The following is a 19,189-nucleotide window of genomic DNA, read 5'->3' as shown; positions in this document are numbered from 1 at the left end:
AGCTTTGGAAAGTACTGATAATATTTATTGAACATTTTTTTACAATTAGCAATGAACTATGCTTGTGACGACTTGCAAACTCTTCTTTGGGAATATAAAAATAAACAGGCTCAGGAATCTCTTTGTAAATTCATTTTTTTCTTTGGAAAAAGTTTAGAACTTTCACTGTCCAACTATGAACCTAAATTACAAAATAATTTGAAATTTCTCTGTGATAAAATCAGCTTAAAAATCTATAGACTAACACTTGAAAAACCTCCATGCAAGGGGAAAGGCCTTTCATAATTCAGGCTTCTTTAATTTCACCTTCTACACCTTCAATAATGATGATGATTAATAATAAATAGCAGCTAGCATTTATAGAGCACCTACTGTATGCTAGGCACTATGCTAAGCACTTTATAAATATTATCTCATTTGATTCTCATCACAACCCTGGTAGGTAGGTGCTATTATTATCCTCATTTTACAGATGAGGAAACGGAGGCAAACAGAAGTTGTGACTTGCCCACGATCATACAGCTAGTGAGTATCTAAAGCCAAATTTGGACTCAGGTTTCCCTGACTCCAGGCCCAGTGCTCTACTCACTAGGCTAGGCCACCACCTCACTGCCTAGGCCTACCAATGCAGGCTGCAGTCTGTCTGTGCCTGCCCATCCTTCGTGTGATCCTTGTCTGCCCCCTCCCATATGTTCCTCACAGTGGGTCCCCCTAATGTTCTAGAGGCCTTCCTTCCTTTCTCCTGATTTAGAGTACTAATGGACTGTCCATCTGTCATCCTTCATCCTTGCCATGTGACCATTTGAGCTGTTTCATGCTAGTCCTCACACAACAGACAGAATCTATCACTGGACCCATACTTAAAGTGAACCTCTGCCCTCAAGGAGCTTACATTCATTTTAATGAGGGGAAATATACATTCACACTTATACGTATATACACATACATACGTATGCACATATACCTACATATCAGGACACACACAAGAACTATATATTAGTCGAAAAGTAGTCTTAGGGGAGTAGGCCCTAGCAACCAGGAGGACCAGGAAGAGACATGAGCTGAATATGAATACTAAAGGAATGGAGGAATTCTAAGGGTCTGAGGTTGCAAGGGAAAGCATTCCAGGCATGGGAAAAACAGCTAGTGCACAGGCTTAGAGCTTATTCTCTGCCAGCAAGTCTTTTAAGAACTCAGGGTTATTTCTGTATTAGAATGAAGCATCACAATAGGGCTTTAAAGAAGGGAAATGGATAAAACTGGTAGTAAATGTGCTCTTCCAAACTAGCTAAGTTTTTCTGTATTTTTAGTTTTTATTTTTGCCCTTTTAAAAACATTTGGGTTGATTTCAGTATATATATATATATATATATTTTTTTTAATGATGGGAAAAAAGTGTGTGTGTGTGTGTGCGTGTGCGTGTGTGTAACTGGTGATGTAGATACCATGTAAGAACCTTGCCCTTGATGAATAATAGCAATGTGCCTTTTAAGGTCTCAAATGTAACATATGAGATTCTGGTCTACTGCCATAATAGACTAGAATCTTGTAGCATCTACATTTTAACTTTTGTGAGATGTGAGGTTTTGATGACTGGCCACCCAAGCACACATACCACTAATGTGACCATGACTTCAGCATGATGTTATGGACAAGTTTCCTTTCCCCCAAACTGGACAAAGTAATAAGGGTGTTAAATATGTTCAATAAGTTTGTATCCAGACATTTCAGCACCTCATATAATAAGTGCCAGACTCTGGGACTGTGCTATGGCACTATTGACTTGAGAAGCAGAAATCATTGGAAGGCAGGCTCATCTCGGGCCCTTCTCCAAGGAGATTTTGTTATTGAATGACCATTGCGCATTTTGAAGTAACCCCTTAGATATACTAATCGCAAGTCACCATGTATTCCCAACTGTAAGGGAGAACTAAAACAGTGGCCGTACATACAAAAACACCTTGTTTATTCAAGTGTTTTCATGTAGTTAGATCCTGACACCTATATTCTGAGAGAATTTTTCCGAAGTGGTCTAATAATGTTTTTAACATAGTCATAAACTGTGGTCAAAACGTTTTGTAGCTATTTTTCCCATGCGTTGTCCACCAGGGGGCACTCCCCCCATTGAAAGCAATGGGTAAACTGGTTTCAAAATATCTGGTATTATCTACACTGGCCTATCTACAATTACTTTAGTGCTTGTGGCAATGATTCAGTTCTCCCCAAGATTTTTTAAGGCAAAAATTAAGCACTTGAACCATTAGGATAATTATGTTGAATGAAAATATTTTTTTTTCTTCAAAATATTCAAGTATGGCTAGTAACTGATAGGAGAGACCTGCAATAAAACTTACTTATACCATCTCCTCAAACTTTGACACAGCTTTTTTTACTCAATAAGCCATGTTGCCTCATTTCTTAATCCAAACAAGGACTTTTTTCATCTTAGATGCAGGAAGGAACGAAACATAGAACCTCTCCCCAACCTTGCTCTTTTCTTTACATTTTCTCTATTACAATTTTGTGATGCCTTAAGTCTATTCTTGCTCTGAATGTACGTAAGAAAAGCAGTCTCATTTTTTTTAAAGTCCAGTATCAGGCTTTCCAAATATAATTGCCTAGAAGATATTTATTTGATTCCTTTCAAACCACTCTGTCCCATAGCCTGCTCCTTTGGGTCATGTCTACCACACTATAATCTCCCCAAGACTTTCATAAGGTTTCAATGAAGTATTACTTTGAATTTTCTATCCATCAGTATTAGAGTTGACTAGTCACCGTTTTTACACTGTTTTTGGATACTCTGCATACACTTCATTTAATAAGAATATAATATAGATGATGGACGTTTAATATGTGTGCCTGTCATACATGGAGCCATTTTACAGCCTCTCTTGCTCTATTGCCTGCTTTCTTTTAATGATATCTATGAAATCATCCATATGTATTTGGGCAAAATGAAACATGGACAGAAAGAGGGAAATGTTTCCCTAATCTTCATTTTCATTTTTTAAGAAATCTCTTAGACTATGTCACTATGACACCACCTGCTAAATCAATTCAGTCACAAATTCTGTCGAACCACCCAGTTGACATCATACGGATAAACAATCTGGATGACTGATGACATTTTTTGGTTGAATTTTAATTGAATTGACTGCAGGCTTTGTCATTTTGTAGAGGAACGAGCTTTGCCTAATACAAGTACCTCAAAGCTCTGTTTTCATATTTCAATCTAATTTGTGCACTTCTCTTGAAGTTACAACTGAGTCATAGTTGGTGGTCATTATCTCTATTCTCATGACATAGTTTGTGCAATAAAGACGCAAAATATGAACATGTTTACGTAGAAGCTATCCCTTATTAATTATATGCAACCTTCTTACCTTGAATTTTGAAGAAAGTGTTGTCTTCATCAAGTTTGCACCCAGCTATTTTGACAGTGATCTACGTTAGCAGATTTTTTAAAAAAAGAAATTTGCAGATAAGCTTTTAAAATGCCATAACATTTAAAGACTACGTCCTTTTTACCAAACTGTCCCGTGCTTTAGACTCTTGTTCCCCACCCCCAATGGTATTTTTACGAAGGTTTTGGAAAGGGGAATCCTAAGTGTTGATGGCCACTTGCAGACTGTGCCCACCTCATCTATTAAATCTCTGATCTCTGGTTCCATTTTGTTGGCAAAGAAACAAATTCAGCTCTGGTGATCCTGACGTTATTTCACACAAAGGGATGGAGATAGAGAAAGGGGAGGAAGCTCAGTCCTTGAAAAATAGAAATTTCAAAAAAATTAACTGAAACATTTAGAAGGAAATCTTCACTTTCTTAAAAGCATTCTTCAAAAAGTATAAAAGAATTTGTCATAAAGTAGTAATGACCTCCTTGATGGGGGAATCAATCATAAAAGCTCTCTTTTGCCATGATAATTTTCTCATATTGCTGATGACCATTCTTAGCTTAGAAATTGCTAATATGATTTACTTGAGGTGCTAGTAATCTAGGAAATGCAGATATTCTATACAACATCTTAAATTCTATTTTCATAAAAGGACAAATGTTCTTTTCATTAACATTCTACTGTGGATTCTTGTAATGTGGAAAAGCAGTTATGTATTTCAAATTACATCTGCGTCTTCTGAAGTTCAAAATTTCAGCATTACACATATTAGATTACTGGTATAGCAGGATAGTATTTGAAAGTATTTGGAGTATGGCAGTGTAATTCTCCAGTATAAAATTGAAAGGCCAATTGGTGTCACTTATTTTTAAATAATTTGAGCTGGTTATATTCTAATGTGCAGTATTTTTAATGCTTCTAAAGTGGTGCCTTGGGAGTGTTTTTTTTTTATTTGTTTAATCAAATTTCTGAAGCATTTTCCTTTAAAGTCCGTCTTTCCTTTCTCAAGATGGCTTTTTTTTTTCTTTCCATATTGAACTGCCGATTTTTCTGCAGCTTTGGTCTAGCCAGCATGAGAACTATGCAATCTAATGTTGCTGAGCTGAGGATTTCACTTCATCTTCACTTCTCTCAATTGTCTTACTGTGAAAGATTTCATGGCAAGTTAAGCCACTAAAAGGAAGGAGACCAATTAGGCAGATTCAGTTTATGTTGTATGTAAAGCAGATGCTTAATAAAATTAAGAATACAATTGAGGCTCTCTTCTACACCACCTAAATTGTCACTAATATATTCTTATGCAGAATTAATGCCTCTGACTGTTCATTTTCTAAACGTAGTGGAATAGAAAAAGCAATGCTTAGGGATCGCTTGGCACAGTGTGCTTTCCCCAGGACCCAGGCACAAGCTCACGCCTTCGTCTTCATTCCCCTGCAGGGCTTGCTCTCAGAAATCCTCCGAAAGGAAGAGGACCCCAAGACTGCCTCGCAGTCTTTGCTGGTTAACCTCCGGGCTATGCAGAACTTCTTGCAGCTGCCGGAAGCTGAAAGGGATCGAATTTACCAGGATGAAAGGGAAAGGAGTTTGAATGCAGCCTCCGCTATGGGTCCAGCACCTCTGATAAGCACACCCCCCAGCCGTCCTCCCCAGGTAAAGGAGCATCCCCGCTCACGCGTAGGAGCATTGCATTTCATTGGGCTCGTCCCTTTCCTTTACACAGAAGGGTTTCCACCCCAAAATTTTCTTCCTTGAGTACCTTGTAATTTGGAACTGGCCTCAAATAACGAATCTGGTGTGGGATTTAGATGGGGAAATAAAACCTGAATTTAAATCCTGGCTTTGCCTTTTACCATTCTTATGACCTTGGACAAGTCATGGACCTTCCATAGGAGCTCTTAGGAATCCCTGTGGCCCACAGGTGTGTGGATAAATTTCTGGCAGTTCATGAACTTGGTTAGGAAAAGAAAGATACATCTTTATTTTCACTAACCTCTAACTGAAATCGAGCATTTCCTTCCATTGTGAATTTTTTAAAGAATTTTATTCTGAGAAAGGTATAGAAGCTTCATCTGCCTGCCAAAGGGGTCCGTGACATTAAAAAGGTTAAGAAGCCCCAAACTACAATATCCACCTCTAAATCCTATGTAGATTAAAAAAAAATTGTAGTTTGCTGTTCTATGCAAAAATATAGTCAGTCATCAGATATTTCTCTTATTACTGTTAAGGGAAGACTTTTTAAATAAAAGAAAAAAATAGTTTAAAAGGTAAATTTTTCCCTCCAGTTCAGGTCCAGAGTTTTGTGGTTTGTAGTAAGAGAAAATAATTCTATTTGTATTTGTGCTTTCCAATATACACTGCAGCTGGTCCCAATTACAAATCATCTCATTTGTAATCTTTCATAATTAAGTTTCATACAGTCCTTGAAAGCTGCTTTAAAAGGGGACCTATAAAGAATTTTGTCCATTTCCCCAGAAATAGGTATATTGTGTATTTCAGTATAAATTTTTCACCCAAGGAAAAAAAGATGAATTTTCACTTCTTTCTGTTCTTGTCCCTATGTTAAAAACAAAACAAAGCAAAACTTATGGCCTTAGCTTCTAGTCTGAGATCTTTCAATAGCCTTTCATTGCTAGACATGATTAGCATATGGAGTATGGCTATACTGTAATGAAAGTGATTGGGGTTTGTTGTATATGTATTTTTAAAACAAGTTTACTATAACTTATGCATCTAAATGAGTGTTCTTGTCTTCAAAGTAGTCACCTTGGAAGGATATATATTTATTCTAATGAAGGTAAAATTGGGAAGTAGTACAGAGAAATTTCTTAGGAAAGAAGGTGGACACTATAATATAGTAAAAGAAAAGCCTACTTTTTGCGGACTGTGCTAATCAGTGGTCTATTATTCTTATTCCTAATTGAGTTTAGAATGTAAAATCCATTAGAAACTACTTTTCAAGGTAAAGAGACTATTCATTCCTAGCTGTACTCTGTATAAGATTGCCCTGAAATATTATGGACAATAATATTCTTAATGCATTATAACCAAACAGCACCATAAAGTATAAATGCACTGGGTTAGCATCATTTGGCTGATAATCCCTTTCTAACGTAGGTCCTGTGGGATTCTATACTCCCTGTATTGTCATTTCATTAAAAAAAAAAAATGTTTTGGTGGAACTCTTAGTAACATGAAACTAGCTTTGCCTGTATTCATTTTAAAAGAGTGACTTCCTTCAGGGCTCAGCTCAAGGTCACCATCCTCCATGAATCCTAAGCTGAAGCAAGTGTCAGTCCCCCCAACCCCTGAAAATAGACATTTGTTTTTAACTTGCCTGCATTCTCATGTTGTTTTTCCCCGGTAGAGGATAAGCAACTGAAGACCAAGGACCTCTGAGTTCTTGTCTTCAAGCCTCAGAGCTGGGCTCTCTGCCTGGCCAAAGAAAAGGCCCTTAATAAATGCACGATGCACCTTGTCGCACTAGACAGTGCATCTGTTGTGTGGGGTTAACCCTTTGGAAGCCCGTTGATTCAGTTATTAACCTAAGTTCAGGCACTGGTAATTCATCGTTAAAATAGATACTGCAGTGGGTTATTTGGCACACTGCTTAAGCTACAGTACTCGCAGAAGGAACCCATGTTCCTTCAGAGTAATGACTTGAGTTTGGAGCTGCCTTATTCACACATTCGTCACCTGGCTGGCTTTTTACTTAAGTACAGCTTTTTATTGTTGGATTTTTTAGTGCCTTAGTACTTTTCTGTGTTCTACTATGAAATAAAACAGTCCCTTCCAACAAGATGTATTCGCCAAACTACTGCAGCCTCATTGTTGCAATGTAGCTTATATATTACCCGGTTACTCTTATTGTAAGTTACTATTGGATAGAATCCTTTCATTTTACAAACTGTTGTTCTTTGATAAACTGGGAGAGCCCACAGAGATCATTTCTTTTGTTCTGAATTATTTATATGCCCCATCTATGTTTCCTAAATTAATCAGTTAATCAGGCCACTCAAGCTATGTAGACCTGACCAGTAATGCAAATATTTCAATACAATGTATAAGTAATACAGAACTACCCAGTGATGTTAATTTAAAATTAAAATGGTTTATCAAAGCCAAATACTTATCCATCCAATAGAGTTGTAAGATGATTCTGGTAGTATATGTGTCATTTTGTCTCTCCTGTAACATCCATCCTTAAATTGGCTTCCTACTTCATCTAAGGTTCCTTTATGCAGCAAAAGCGTATATATTTTGTGCCTCCTTTGTGCAGAGCCTGATTCTGGATGCCAGGAGAAATACAATGCATTTATGAAGTGCCTACTATGTGCTAGACACTGTGTTGTGTGCTAAAGATACAACAGTAAGAATGAAACCATCCCTATCCTCCAAAAAGCTATAACTTCTCAGGGAAAACAACATGCAAACCATAAGAAAATGTGAAACATTTCCAAAGGAAGTACAAGCCAAGTTTGGGAGAAGGAGGCAATCTGGGGCGAATCAGGAATAATCTCCTGTAGAAGGTGGCACTGGGGCTTGGGAGGAAACTCAGGATTCTGGGGCAGAGGTGAGGGAGGAGGGCAAGCCAGTCTGGCGAGCATCCTGGGTCAATTTGGGGAGATGGTATTTTATGTGTGAGGAATGGAAAGCGTGGGGTCAGTTGGGCCGAATGTAGAGTGTGTCGAGGGGACAAAAATAGAAGTCGAGAAAGGTAGTTTGCAGCAAGAGCATAAAGGAGGAGCCTGTATTTTATCCCAGAGGCAATAGGGCCCTTTTGGAGAAGGGCTAGGGCTTGTGCATTCAGAACCTCACTTTTTTATTTGTACACGTGATGGGTTGGAAATAGGAGACTTGAACCTATTCCTTCATAGAGTTTACTATCTAGTACCTTACCATAAAACCCAAATACCGATAACTATCAGTAAAAATATTACATGACAAGTACATTATGGAGGGGAGAATAAGTCACTTTGTGTGGTCTAGGGAGAAGAGCGTTGCTGATCATGTGTGGGCTTTAGAGAGTGAGCATGAGAAGGTAGTGATGACATTAAATAAAAAGGATTCCCTTGAGCAGAGGCCTAAAGACAGACAAGTGCCAAGCAAGTTTGGGAAATGAAGTCACCTAACTGGGCTACCCTGTAGAATATCTGGAAGGGAATGGAATATGGAAATAAGCATTTATTAAATGCCTACTGCTTAACGGGCAACATGCCAACTTTACAAATATTGTCTCATTTGATCTTCACAACAACCATGGGAAGTGGGTACTATTATTATCTCCATTTTATAGTTAAAGAAACTGAGGCAGAAGAGGTTAAATGACTTGCCTAGCATCATACAGCTAGTAAGTGTCAGAAGCTGGATTTGAACTCAGGTCCTCCTGACTGCAGGCCCAGTGTTGTTTTCACTATGCTACTATGGAAGAAAGTAAAAATGAAATAGTTTAAGAAACACTTGCTAAGTGCTTTCTAAGTATAATAATGTTGGAGACCCTTGATTAACAGACAAAGAAATTTGAACTGTAGCTCTTGGAGAGCAGAGACTCTTTGGCCTCTTTTTGTATCCCCAGTACTTAGCACAGTGCCTGGCACTTAGTAGATGCTTAAGAAATGTTTATTGACTAATTTAGTAGCTGATAGGGACCATCTAGGTGTGTACCATGGAGCATTATGATACAGCCATGCATAAGAAACCTTTTATCTAGCAGTGATAGGGTAGGTAAATTAGAGAGAGGGTCTAGGGAATGGAGGTAGGAAGACCTATTTAGATCCTTCAGTAGGTTGATATCAGTGGGAAGAAAAAAAAAGTTTGAGTGTAAAAGATGTTAATCAAGGGTGGAATGGGCAAGAATTGGTAGCAACTGGGATTTAAAGAGAGAAGGAAAAATCAAGGACTATTAAATTCTAAGGTTTCCAACCTAGAAGCCACTTATCACAACTTAATGTTAGATAATATTATAGGTTAATAACTATTTCTTGGGTGGATTTAATTCAATACTTCAATTTAAAACTTCTTTTGATTTTTTTTTTAGTGAAGTGGCATTGAAACATGTGTTTTGTATTTTTAAATGCATATCCTAGAGTAATCCAAGAGTACTACCATTAGCAGCAGTTGAAATGTAGCAACTTTTAAAAATTAGTGATAATAAGCCACACAAGAAGTTTTAATATGTTCATGGTACATCACAATAAAAAACTGTGAATCAAAAACGTACCAATCATAATTGGTTTACAGACAAAATTAGTGTGCACCTGGTCAGTCTAATTCTAACTAAACACAAAGGAACAAAATCAAGAGAAAAGCAGCTCAGATGCCCCTAGAGCAGCCTAGACCGGCCTCCAGTCATTCTGCACGCATTCATCACTGTTGAGAAATCTTGATGTTTCTCTTATCAAGTCATATTCCAAATACAATCTCCAAAGCACACTGCTGTAATGATCCCTATTTGGATTGTGGGGTTGAGTATAAATTAATCCCATCTTTATGTGAATCCAGGACAGGGGGTTTTCCTTGGTGCACTCAGATTCGCTAGGGATGCTCTGAGGACAGGCTGTTCTGGGAAGCCTAAGTTAGGATGTGAGTTAAACTAGACTCATAGGAAGAATGTGACCAAATAAAGTGAATTACTTGGTTCACTTACTTCTATCCAGGTAGCTCCAAAGGTGTGTTGTGGCCAAGTGGATGAATCACTAGACTTGGGCTCAGGAAGACTTAGATTTAAATCTTCCTCATACATTGACTAACTGTGTGACTGGCCAGCTTGCTTAATCACTGTTTCTTCATGTGTAAAATGAGGACAATATGATTTAAAACATTATGATACATAAAATTGTTATCCTTCCTTATTTTTTTTTTTTACAGCTTCTGAGTTCCTTCACCCTAACTTCATTGCTGGGGCACAGTAAAAGATTTAATCAGCATATTCTCTAATATAACAAAATATCCCTGGCTCTCTAAACTGAAAAAATTTATGAATGAGGGGGTGGCTCCTTATGTTATGGCTGATAAAAAAACAGCTGTATTTCCTTAATATCCAGTGAGATGAGGTTGGGATAGGAACTAATTAATTGACCTTCCCTTATTGTTGGATATTTGTGACTCAACCTCTCATCACCTGCTTTACTTTCCCTCTATTAAGTAAGACAGCTCTTTTGAAGGATTTCATCTGGGTTATATTAAAACATTTGTTTCTCACCAAAAGTCACAAAAGAGTAGTAAAAAAAGAAATATTCATTTTGGAATGGGAAAAAAATAAGACTACTGATTATCTTCTTTTTCAGTGAAAGATGGAAAGTTATACTATTGTGAATACATTGAGTGTGTGAGTGGACTAAACAACAACAACCAAAAAAAAAAACCTCCTGAGATAATATAGTAAATTCAGCTCACTTTTAAACTCTTTGGGCCTCAGTTTCCATATCTGTAAAATGAGGGGATTGGACTAGATGGCCTCTATGATACCTTCTAGCTTTACTGGATTAGATTAGAGTCTATGGTTGTCAATGTCATTGGGTCATTTTTTTTGAGTGTGCACCTAAGATGCATTTAACCTTGGTCTAGATTCAAAAATTTTGGGACAGCTCTGCCTCCTCCGATGAATTTGATAACTGCTAATTCCTGTGAGCCCATGAAAAAAAAAATAAACCAACCAACCAATCAATGAAGATTTTTTTGGATTTAAAAAGTTATTTCCTGGCTGATCTTATGAAGTGTTCTAAATAAAATTTAAGCTAAATTTCAATAATGCTATTTTTCATGGCACATAAAATATTTGAATTGAATTGAAAATTAGTTTGCCTACTCCAGGTCAATTTTTAAAAATACTTTTTTGATACCTTTTTTGGAAATCATCTTATATCCTCCCCATCCACCATGAACCCAGAGGTGGTACATTGGATAGAGTGAGTGCTTGACTTGGAGACTGGAAGACCTGAGTTCACATCTGGCCTCAGACACTTACAAGCTGTGTGACCCTGAACAAGTCATTTAACCTCTGTCTGCTTCATTTTTCCCATCTGTAAAATGGGGATAATAATAGAATCTGTCTCCCAAGGTTGTTGTGAGGATAAATGATATGATATTTGTGAAGATCTTTGCAAGCCCTAAAACATTATATCAATGCTAGTTATCCCATCTCTCCCTATATAGCAAGTATGTGGCAGTTCATACAAAATTAGACATTTATAGACAGTGTCCCTGCCCCCCCCCCACATCTCTCTGTTAAGAGGAAAAAAGCTCAGATCAGTTTTAGGGTGAAAATTTCTGTGCTTAAACAATTGTAATTCATTCTTTAATCAGTTAGAATTTTAGAGAAAAATCAATACCCACTTTTAAGAAAATTATAAGAATTTTTTTCAAAAAATCTCCTTTTAAAGCATATGTTTATTAAACTTAAGTATTGATTATGTGCATTATGTGTTTTGGAAGAACAGTGCTTTAAGAAATATCTTAATTATGTGTGAAAAATCTACTTCAGTATAAAGTTCATAGAAGTATCCTGCCGACTCCTTCTAACCCACCCCACTCCTTTGCAGAATCCGTTGTCCCATAGATCCTGATACAAGGAAGTTATATTAGGATCATCTCATTCTAAAATGGTTACATTAACACATAGAACCCAATGGCATGGATACCATAGATCATATTATAGGAAGTTTCCAAATGACGTAAAGCATTCAAAAAAAACTTTTCTCTTAATTTTCTTCTTAAGAAGCTAGAGAATAAATATGCAAATTTTATACAAAATTAATTTCATTATTTTAAATAGATAAAAGATCCTCAAAACACACAAACCAAAGTATTAAATAATCATTACTCATAACAGTAAGAGTATTTTTCAGGAACAAATAAAAAATACTTCAAAATTAAATCTTGCATTTTTAGGCAATATTGCTAAGATAACTTTTATATTTTTAGTTTCCTTTCTTAAAATCACATATGCAAAATTGATGCTTGAATTAATCATACTAAGTTGTTAAGATATGGATCAGAATAGTTTCCCCAAATTCTTCCCAATTTGTCTTCACAAGAACTTTTCTATATAAAGATCCTCCTTAACCTTGGAACCGCCATACATCCTATGCTGAACACTTGGAGAGCAGCTAGGTGGTGCAGTAGATAGAGAGCCAGGTCTTAAGTCAGGAAGACCTGAGTTCAAATTTGGCCTCAGACACTAGCTGTGTGACCCTGGGCGAGTCACTTAACCCTCTTTCCCTCAGTTTCCTCACCTGTAAAATGAGCTGGAGAAGGAAATGGCAAACCACTTCAGTATCTTTGCCAGGAAAACCCCAAATGAGGTCACAGAGACTCATACATGACTGAAATGACTGAACAACAAAATGCTGAACACAGATTATAGAAAATGCTACAAATTCAGATAATCTAATAGTGTCTTATGCCTCCTATAAATCATAAATAATCAGGAAATGATTTTTAAAACTGAAAATGTTTGCCTTAATGATAAATGATGATGAATACACCCACTGGTGTTGCCTGTGCCCACGGGGGAGAAGAGCTAACGAAAGCTCCACCACATAAATCTAACAGTACTTCTGGGCACCTCTGTACTCATGGAGTGTGTAGCAAATCTTGCCTTGATAAAAGCTATTCTGAAAGCAACTGCATTTATTATACTGCCTGTGCTGTTTGCCGACTACAGCTGAAAAGGGGTTTTGCCTGGAATGAGCTACTTTATGAATTTTAATTTAGGACATAATATTAAAAGCTAAACCTGGATTAAAGAAGGGTGTGGGTTTGTTGTTGTTGTTGTTGTTGTTGTTATTCTGAGTTAAAACAGTATTTGGTAGAGTATGTGAGATAAAAAATTTTTATTTCAATTTTTCCCTGGGGGAAAAATGTGAGCTTCCCTGGTTGTGAAAACCTGTTCAACTTGGTTACCCCTTAAGCAATAGCATGTGCCTTGTTTTCAAAAACTGTTTCCGTGAGTTCTCCTAACCATAATCAATCTTCTATGATGAGATATGTATCTGAGGAGATAAGTTGGGAAGGATAAGTTTTTTCTAAATATTTTTTAAATGACTAAGGAAGGTTTACTCTCCTTGCCTTTGTAAACACTGCAGTGCTTTTTTACATTCTTTGTTTTTAGAAAAAAAAAACCTGGAAAAGCAGCTTGGCAAGAACTTGGTTTCCACCCGAAAATAGCCGCAGCTGTGATATATGATGATATTAAGTTTTTGAATGGATTATTTATGTGATTTCATAAGTTGTAAGTTGTGATCTTTCAAGAGAGATTGTGCTGGACAGAACCCAGAAAACAAATGGGAGGACTGAAAGAGATGAACAGAGTCCGGGTGCCATATGTTAAATTCTAGAGCAAGCATGTACTTTTTGCAAAGGAGTGAAAAGAGTTGTTGTTGAGAAGTACCCAGAGCTATGTTTTTTAGTTTACACTTTATATTTTGTTAAGTAGATTGCCCTAGCTGTAGTCTTTACCTCCAGTGTTTTTTGGAACATATACCCCCTGCAGCATTTCCATAACAAAGGGTTTTCAGTGTAATGTTGAAATTATTTTTCTTTATTACTTAAGCAGTGAAGGGAAAAAATAGTGAATGAAAGTATCACTATGACATAAACAAATGTATTCTTTTGCCTCAAAGCAGGACCATCTCATAGATAAATTGCAAATTGTAAACCACATTGGTGTGGGCACTTGCTAGAAATGTGTTAGGTCTTTGGGGACCCTACAATATCATTTCCCAAATTACTTCACCGGGAGCTTTTATGTCACTGCACCTATAAAAGGGTCATTAGATAATTTGGATCATTTGTTCCAGAGCTGGAAGGGATCTCCCTTAAGGTATTTTCTGGCCCAGCCCCTGACCTTAGGAGCTTGACAACAACATTTCACAGGTGAGGCCACTGAAGGTCACAGGGGTTGAGTTTCCCAAGGTCACTTGGCTGCTAGTAGTGAAGGGAAATGAAGGTCCAGGGTGCCTTACTTTCTACATAGGACATTTGTTTCTCTTTTATTTTATCAACAGCTTCTCTGTTTTCAAAAAGCAATTTAAAAATTCAACCAGTATAATAATCGCCTCGTAGTCCAAGAATAATTTTATAAAAATTAGGAAAATAAATTGTTGAACCAAGTGTTTAAAAAATTTAGTATTTATGGGAGAAAAAAATAATTTCCCTTGTTTCAAAACACTCTTATATACCCAGGATTTTGTGGGACATGGAAATGAATTTTTTACATTTGACAAATTGTGTAACATTGTAAGGGGGAAACATATCTTTAGAAATTCAGAAGTCATTAGCTCATCCTAAAACAAAATTGATTTTCTCCTATTTCTGTTATACATTAGCAAATGAGATTTTTTTAAAGTTACTAATAGAAAGGATCTAGGTCTCTGTACAGTCCCCTATAAAATTAGGTCCTTAAGAAATTCTTGTAGTTGGAGAAGTACATTTATGATAAGATTTCCCTTCTAAACCAGCTAACATTTAATTTCACAGTGAAGGAAATCTTATCGTTTCTATATAGATTTCATGAAGGTTCTCACGTTAATTAGCATCAACCCACATTAAAAAAGTTTTAATGTAGCAGAACGTCTACTTATTTGAACTTAAAAAAAAAAACCCAATAGTAACATCAGTAAGCTTTTAAAGTTGAGTTTGGCTTTTGCCCAAGATCTATGACACTATCTGAAATTATCAATTTGGCATTTTCATATCCATTGATACACTTCAATGCTGATGCTTCACTTCAAGGTCACATATTGTAAAAAAAAATCTTATTGAACCATTGTGCATTTTGAGTAATGTACAATAATGTCCTTTTTAGATAGAGGGAAATAGTCCTTGATAGTGTGGGGACACAAGTCAGAAGGAAAAACTACATACATGGTTGCCAGAAAAAGATGGAATAATTACAGAACAGCTTGGACATACACGTGTAAAGTAGAACAGGCCTTTATGATAATTAGGAAAGGCACTATACCTGTTTCATGGATGGATAGAAGATTTAAATATGCAGTACTGTAAATTGCTTTGTTATGGAAGATTTTTAAAATGAAACAGGTAAGAGGAAAAAGCATAAAAGCAAAGTCTAATACTTAAAAGGCCACAAATATGTAATACCTATCAGTGATATAATTATCTGTATTAGGCATTGGGCACCAATGAAGAAATAATCCCTCTACATTATGATTTTAATTGTTTTTTTTAGGTTAGAATTGCAGTTTAAGATAATTGGGGAATAATTCTTTTAGGGTTTTCAAGTCTTTGGAGCTATTGTCTGTTTTCCAGAAAACTCACTTTATGACACTGTAATTCCTAATTGTAAGTTGGCAGTGACTCTCCTATTACAAATGCAGTCACCTGTGACAATATGACTTCCTTAGCTCAGGCAGCTTGATCTCTGGGCAGGACATAATGGTAGATGACCGAATTGTAGAAAAGGCTATTGTAAAAGTACATCATCATCCAGTTTGGAGACAGTGTTTGCAGATCTTCTGAACAATGCAATATCTCTCTGTTCACTGCCAAAGAATGACAGTCATATTTAAAATATGTCATAGGTAAAAACAGCAACAATTGCCACGGAGCGGAATGGGAAGCCAGAGAACAATGCCATGAACATTAATGCTTCCATTTACGATGAGATTCAGCAGGAAATGAAGCGAGCAAAGGTGTCCCAAGCACTCTTTGCAAAGGTTGCAGCAACCAAAAGCCAGGTAAGAGCCTAACCCAAAACCAGGAATCAACAAGTTTGGGTTGGGTTTTTTGTTTGATTTGGTTTTAAATAAATGATGCCAGTAGGGTTGTCAATACATCATCATCTCTTTTCTCTATGCACTTGAGTCATGCCTTGGGTCAACAGTATACTTTAGTTAAGAACGTAATTTCTTGTGGGGTATTAATTGAATTCACTACACATTTATTTAGAGTATCTGGGTGCTTAGGGATACAAAGATGAAAAATTAACCTAATCCTTGTTTAATATAATAGAGGAGGATAGAATATGTACTCAAGTACATCCGATATTAGGTAGAGCGTGATGGGAGTAAATGAGACATTGCTTTCAGATGAGAGTAGGGAAGGCTTTGAAAGGGTTATACCTGAACTGTTTCTTCAATGCAAAGATGGGTTTAACAAGAGAAAACATGGCTGGATTGTGTTCCGGGTATGAAGGATGCCCAGCAGAAACAAACTGAGGAAGAAAGGAGCTGGACAAAATGGGGGAATAACTAGTGGGTCTAATTTGACGGGAATGTGGTAGGGTAGGAAGAGGTAGCAAATAATGTGAAATATAGCTGTAGATGTTGCAGTCAGATTGTGATGGACCTTAAATGTTGCCTTAAGGAGTTTGCAGTTTCCTCTATAAGCAATAAGGATCTACTGAAGCCTTTGGAGTGGGGAAGAAACATGGACAGACTTGAATATTTGAAAGATCGATTTGGTGGCTTTGTGAAAGAATTGATTAGGGATAAAGGAAGTAGAATTGACAGAAGTTGGCCACTGATTGGGTGTGAAAGGAGGAAGAGGAAAAAGTCAAAGATGGGTTAGAGGTTTTGTTCTGACTAGGAAGATGATGGTACTCTCGACACAAATGGGGACATCCAGAGCATGGGCAGGTTTTGTCAGGGGATATATTCAATTTTGTACATGTAGAACTTGGTTGTTGGTGGGAGATCCAGGTTGCAGATGGAAATGCAGCACTGTAGCTGAACAGAGAGATTAAAACATGGAAATAAAGATGGAAATAAATATCTAGGCATCATCTGCCTAGAGGCAATCATTGCAGAGTGGGAGAGACTTCCATGGCAAAGAGCATAGAGGGAAAAGAAGGTTCAGAATGGACTAGGGGCAGGACAGTGGGAATAGAGTAGGGGGAGAGATTGTGTGAACAGTCTGAAAAAAACCAATCAATCAATCAAACAACAAGTATTTGTTGAGCACCTACTTGATTCTGGGAACTGTGCTAGGGGATACAGAGACAAAAATGAAATGGTCCCTGAACTCAGTGAGTTTCCATTCTAGTGGAAGAGACAGCAAGTGTGTGTAGTATACATACATATACATGTGTATATACATATACACACATGCACACGTATGTATACACATATACATATGTATATGTTTTATACATGTATATATATTTTATACACATGCATGCACACACATATATAATTAATACAAGGTAGTTTAGGGAGAGAGAACATTACATTTACAAATCCTACTTGGTCATGATGAATAAAACATTTTTAAAATTCACTGCTGGATCCTATTTACAAGTATAGGAGAACTGGAAATTTTGAGTATTGTCACAGAGCAGCATATTATGTGGGGAGGGGAAGCCCTGAATTATTACTGTTACTTAAATATTCTAACTACCTTGGTTTCCCTCATATAAATATTTAAAATAATAATTCTGATTCTTCTGTTCTAACTATAACCTCTCCTCGCTCAGTGCTGCTGTTATAAGGAAAGCTGAATTCTTTAACCTCCAAATAAATTTTCACATATAGTGGCATATTGTATATTTTCCTTTTATGCAAAAATCTTCCAAATAGTATGGATATATAAAGTGTTTTAATTACAATGCACAATATATTATAAATTTATGAAAATTGAGAATATCAATGCAGAAGAGTAAAAATTATGCAGTCTATTCATTTCATGAAAAATAGGAAGTGAAAAGATGTTCTGAGTAGTATTGCTATAGATTCTTCACTTTATTGTCATCACTACTAAAATAATTTCTGTGAGCAAAGTCAAACCATGTATGCATGTGTTGACAACACAATTAAGAGAGGAGCTAAGAGACTGAGCAGAATACAGGATTACTTTCTCTTTTCAACAAAAACATTGGAAAATATTTCCGTGGAAGGTGTTATGGTCATTCTAGGCTTTAATGTCAGGTTTTACAAACTGCAAACTTCTAGCATGCCTCATCCAGTTGGGCAAGCATCCACTAGGTTCCTGCTTTGTGCAAGTACCTGTCCTGGGTTCTGGAGCCTCTCTGATGACAAACTGCCTAGCCCCTGCACCCCAGCGAGCTTGTTGACTAGTGTACGAATGAGCCCTGTCTGCAAGCAACCTCCCCCAGAGTTAGAAAACCGGTATCCTTGACAGCTCTCCCAAGTGATTTTACTGAGAATCCCTTAGCTGTCCATTTCTGGTAAAACCTACAATCATGTATTTGGTCTGCGATGTTACAATATGCATTTTTAGCATTTAAAAACATTTTACGGTTGCAACATCACTCGTGGAACTTAACGTAAGCTTCAGTTTAGTACTAGGTTACTCTTTTTTAAGTTATAGGCTGTAAGGAATACTTAAGGGATATTTTGGAAATGTTATATAAAAATGATTAAGCTCAAGCTGTGGACTGTAAAAATTATAGCTTTATAGGCCACATGCCTGCCTACCCTTCAATCACTGTCAAAGTGATAATTTCTACAATAATATGTTTCTTTTATTGTGGGATTCTAAACATCAAGTGCTGTTTAAACATTAAACTGAATTGTTTATGTTAGTGCTGTACTCAGCGTGTCATACATCAGGCCACTGTAATCTCTCATGGAATGTAAAATTCTGTCATGAATCATGGCTTGTATATCGGAAATTACTGTAATTTTGATTGGAAATTACAGGGCTCTTGAAATGTTTCTAATTAGGATAGAATGTTCGAGCAGCTTCAAACCTGTATGCTTCTTCAGATGTCTTTATTTACATGGCAAGACTGTACATTAACGGCAAATGTCCTGTTCTCCCTTCAGCCCCTGGCCTAGCCCTGCCACTGTTCTCACTCTGGATATTTCATTTCG

General features: G+C 36.8%; 1 protein-coding gene across 5 annotated transcripts in view; it reads left to right on the top strand.

Annotated features, from left to right (window-relative positions):
* SATB1 (SATB homeobox 1) overlaps window positions 1–19,189 on the top strand; it is a 119,357-nt gene that overhangs the window by 62,985 nt on the left and 37,183 nt on the right. For all 5 annotated transcript variants that reach the window (XM_027872341.1, XM_027872342.1, XM_027872343.1 and 2 more), the window contains exons 8-9: window positions 4,836–5,048; window positions 15,938–16,093. In XM_027872341.1, the coding sequence (XP_027728142.1) occupies window positions 4,836–5,048; window positions 15,938–16,093 (369 nt within the window). The remainder of the gene's footprint in view (window positions 1–4,835; window positions 5,049–15,937; window positions 16,094–19,189) is intronic.

The sequence above is a fragment of the Vombatus ursinus genome, unplaced genomic scaffold (assembly GCF_900497805.2).
Source record: "Vombatus ursinus unplaced genomic scaffold, bare-nosed wombat genome assembly UNPS02014799.1, whole genome shotgun sequence".
Classification (NCBI taxonomy): Eukaryota; Metazoa; Chordata; class Mammalia; order Diprotodontia; family Vombatidae; genus Vombatus; species Vombatus ursinus.
Note: the sequence above shows the minus strand (reverse complement) of the source record. Positions and strands in the feature narration are given on the sequence as shown.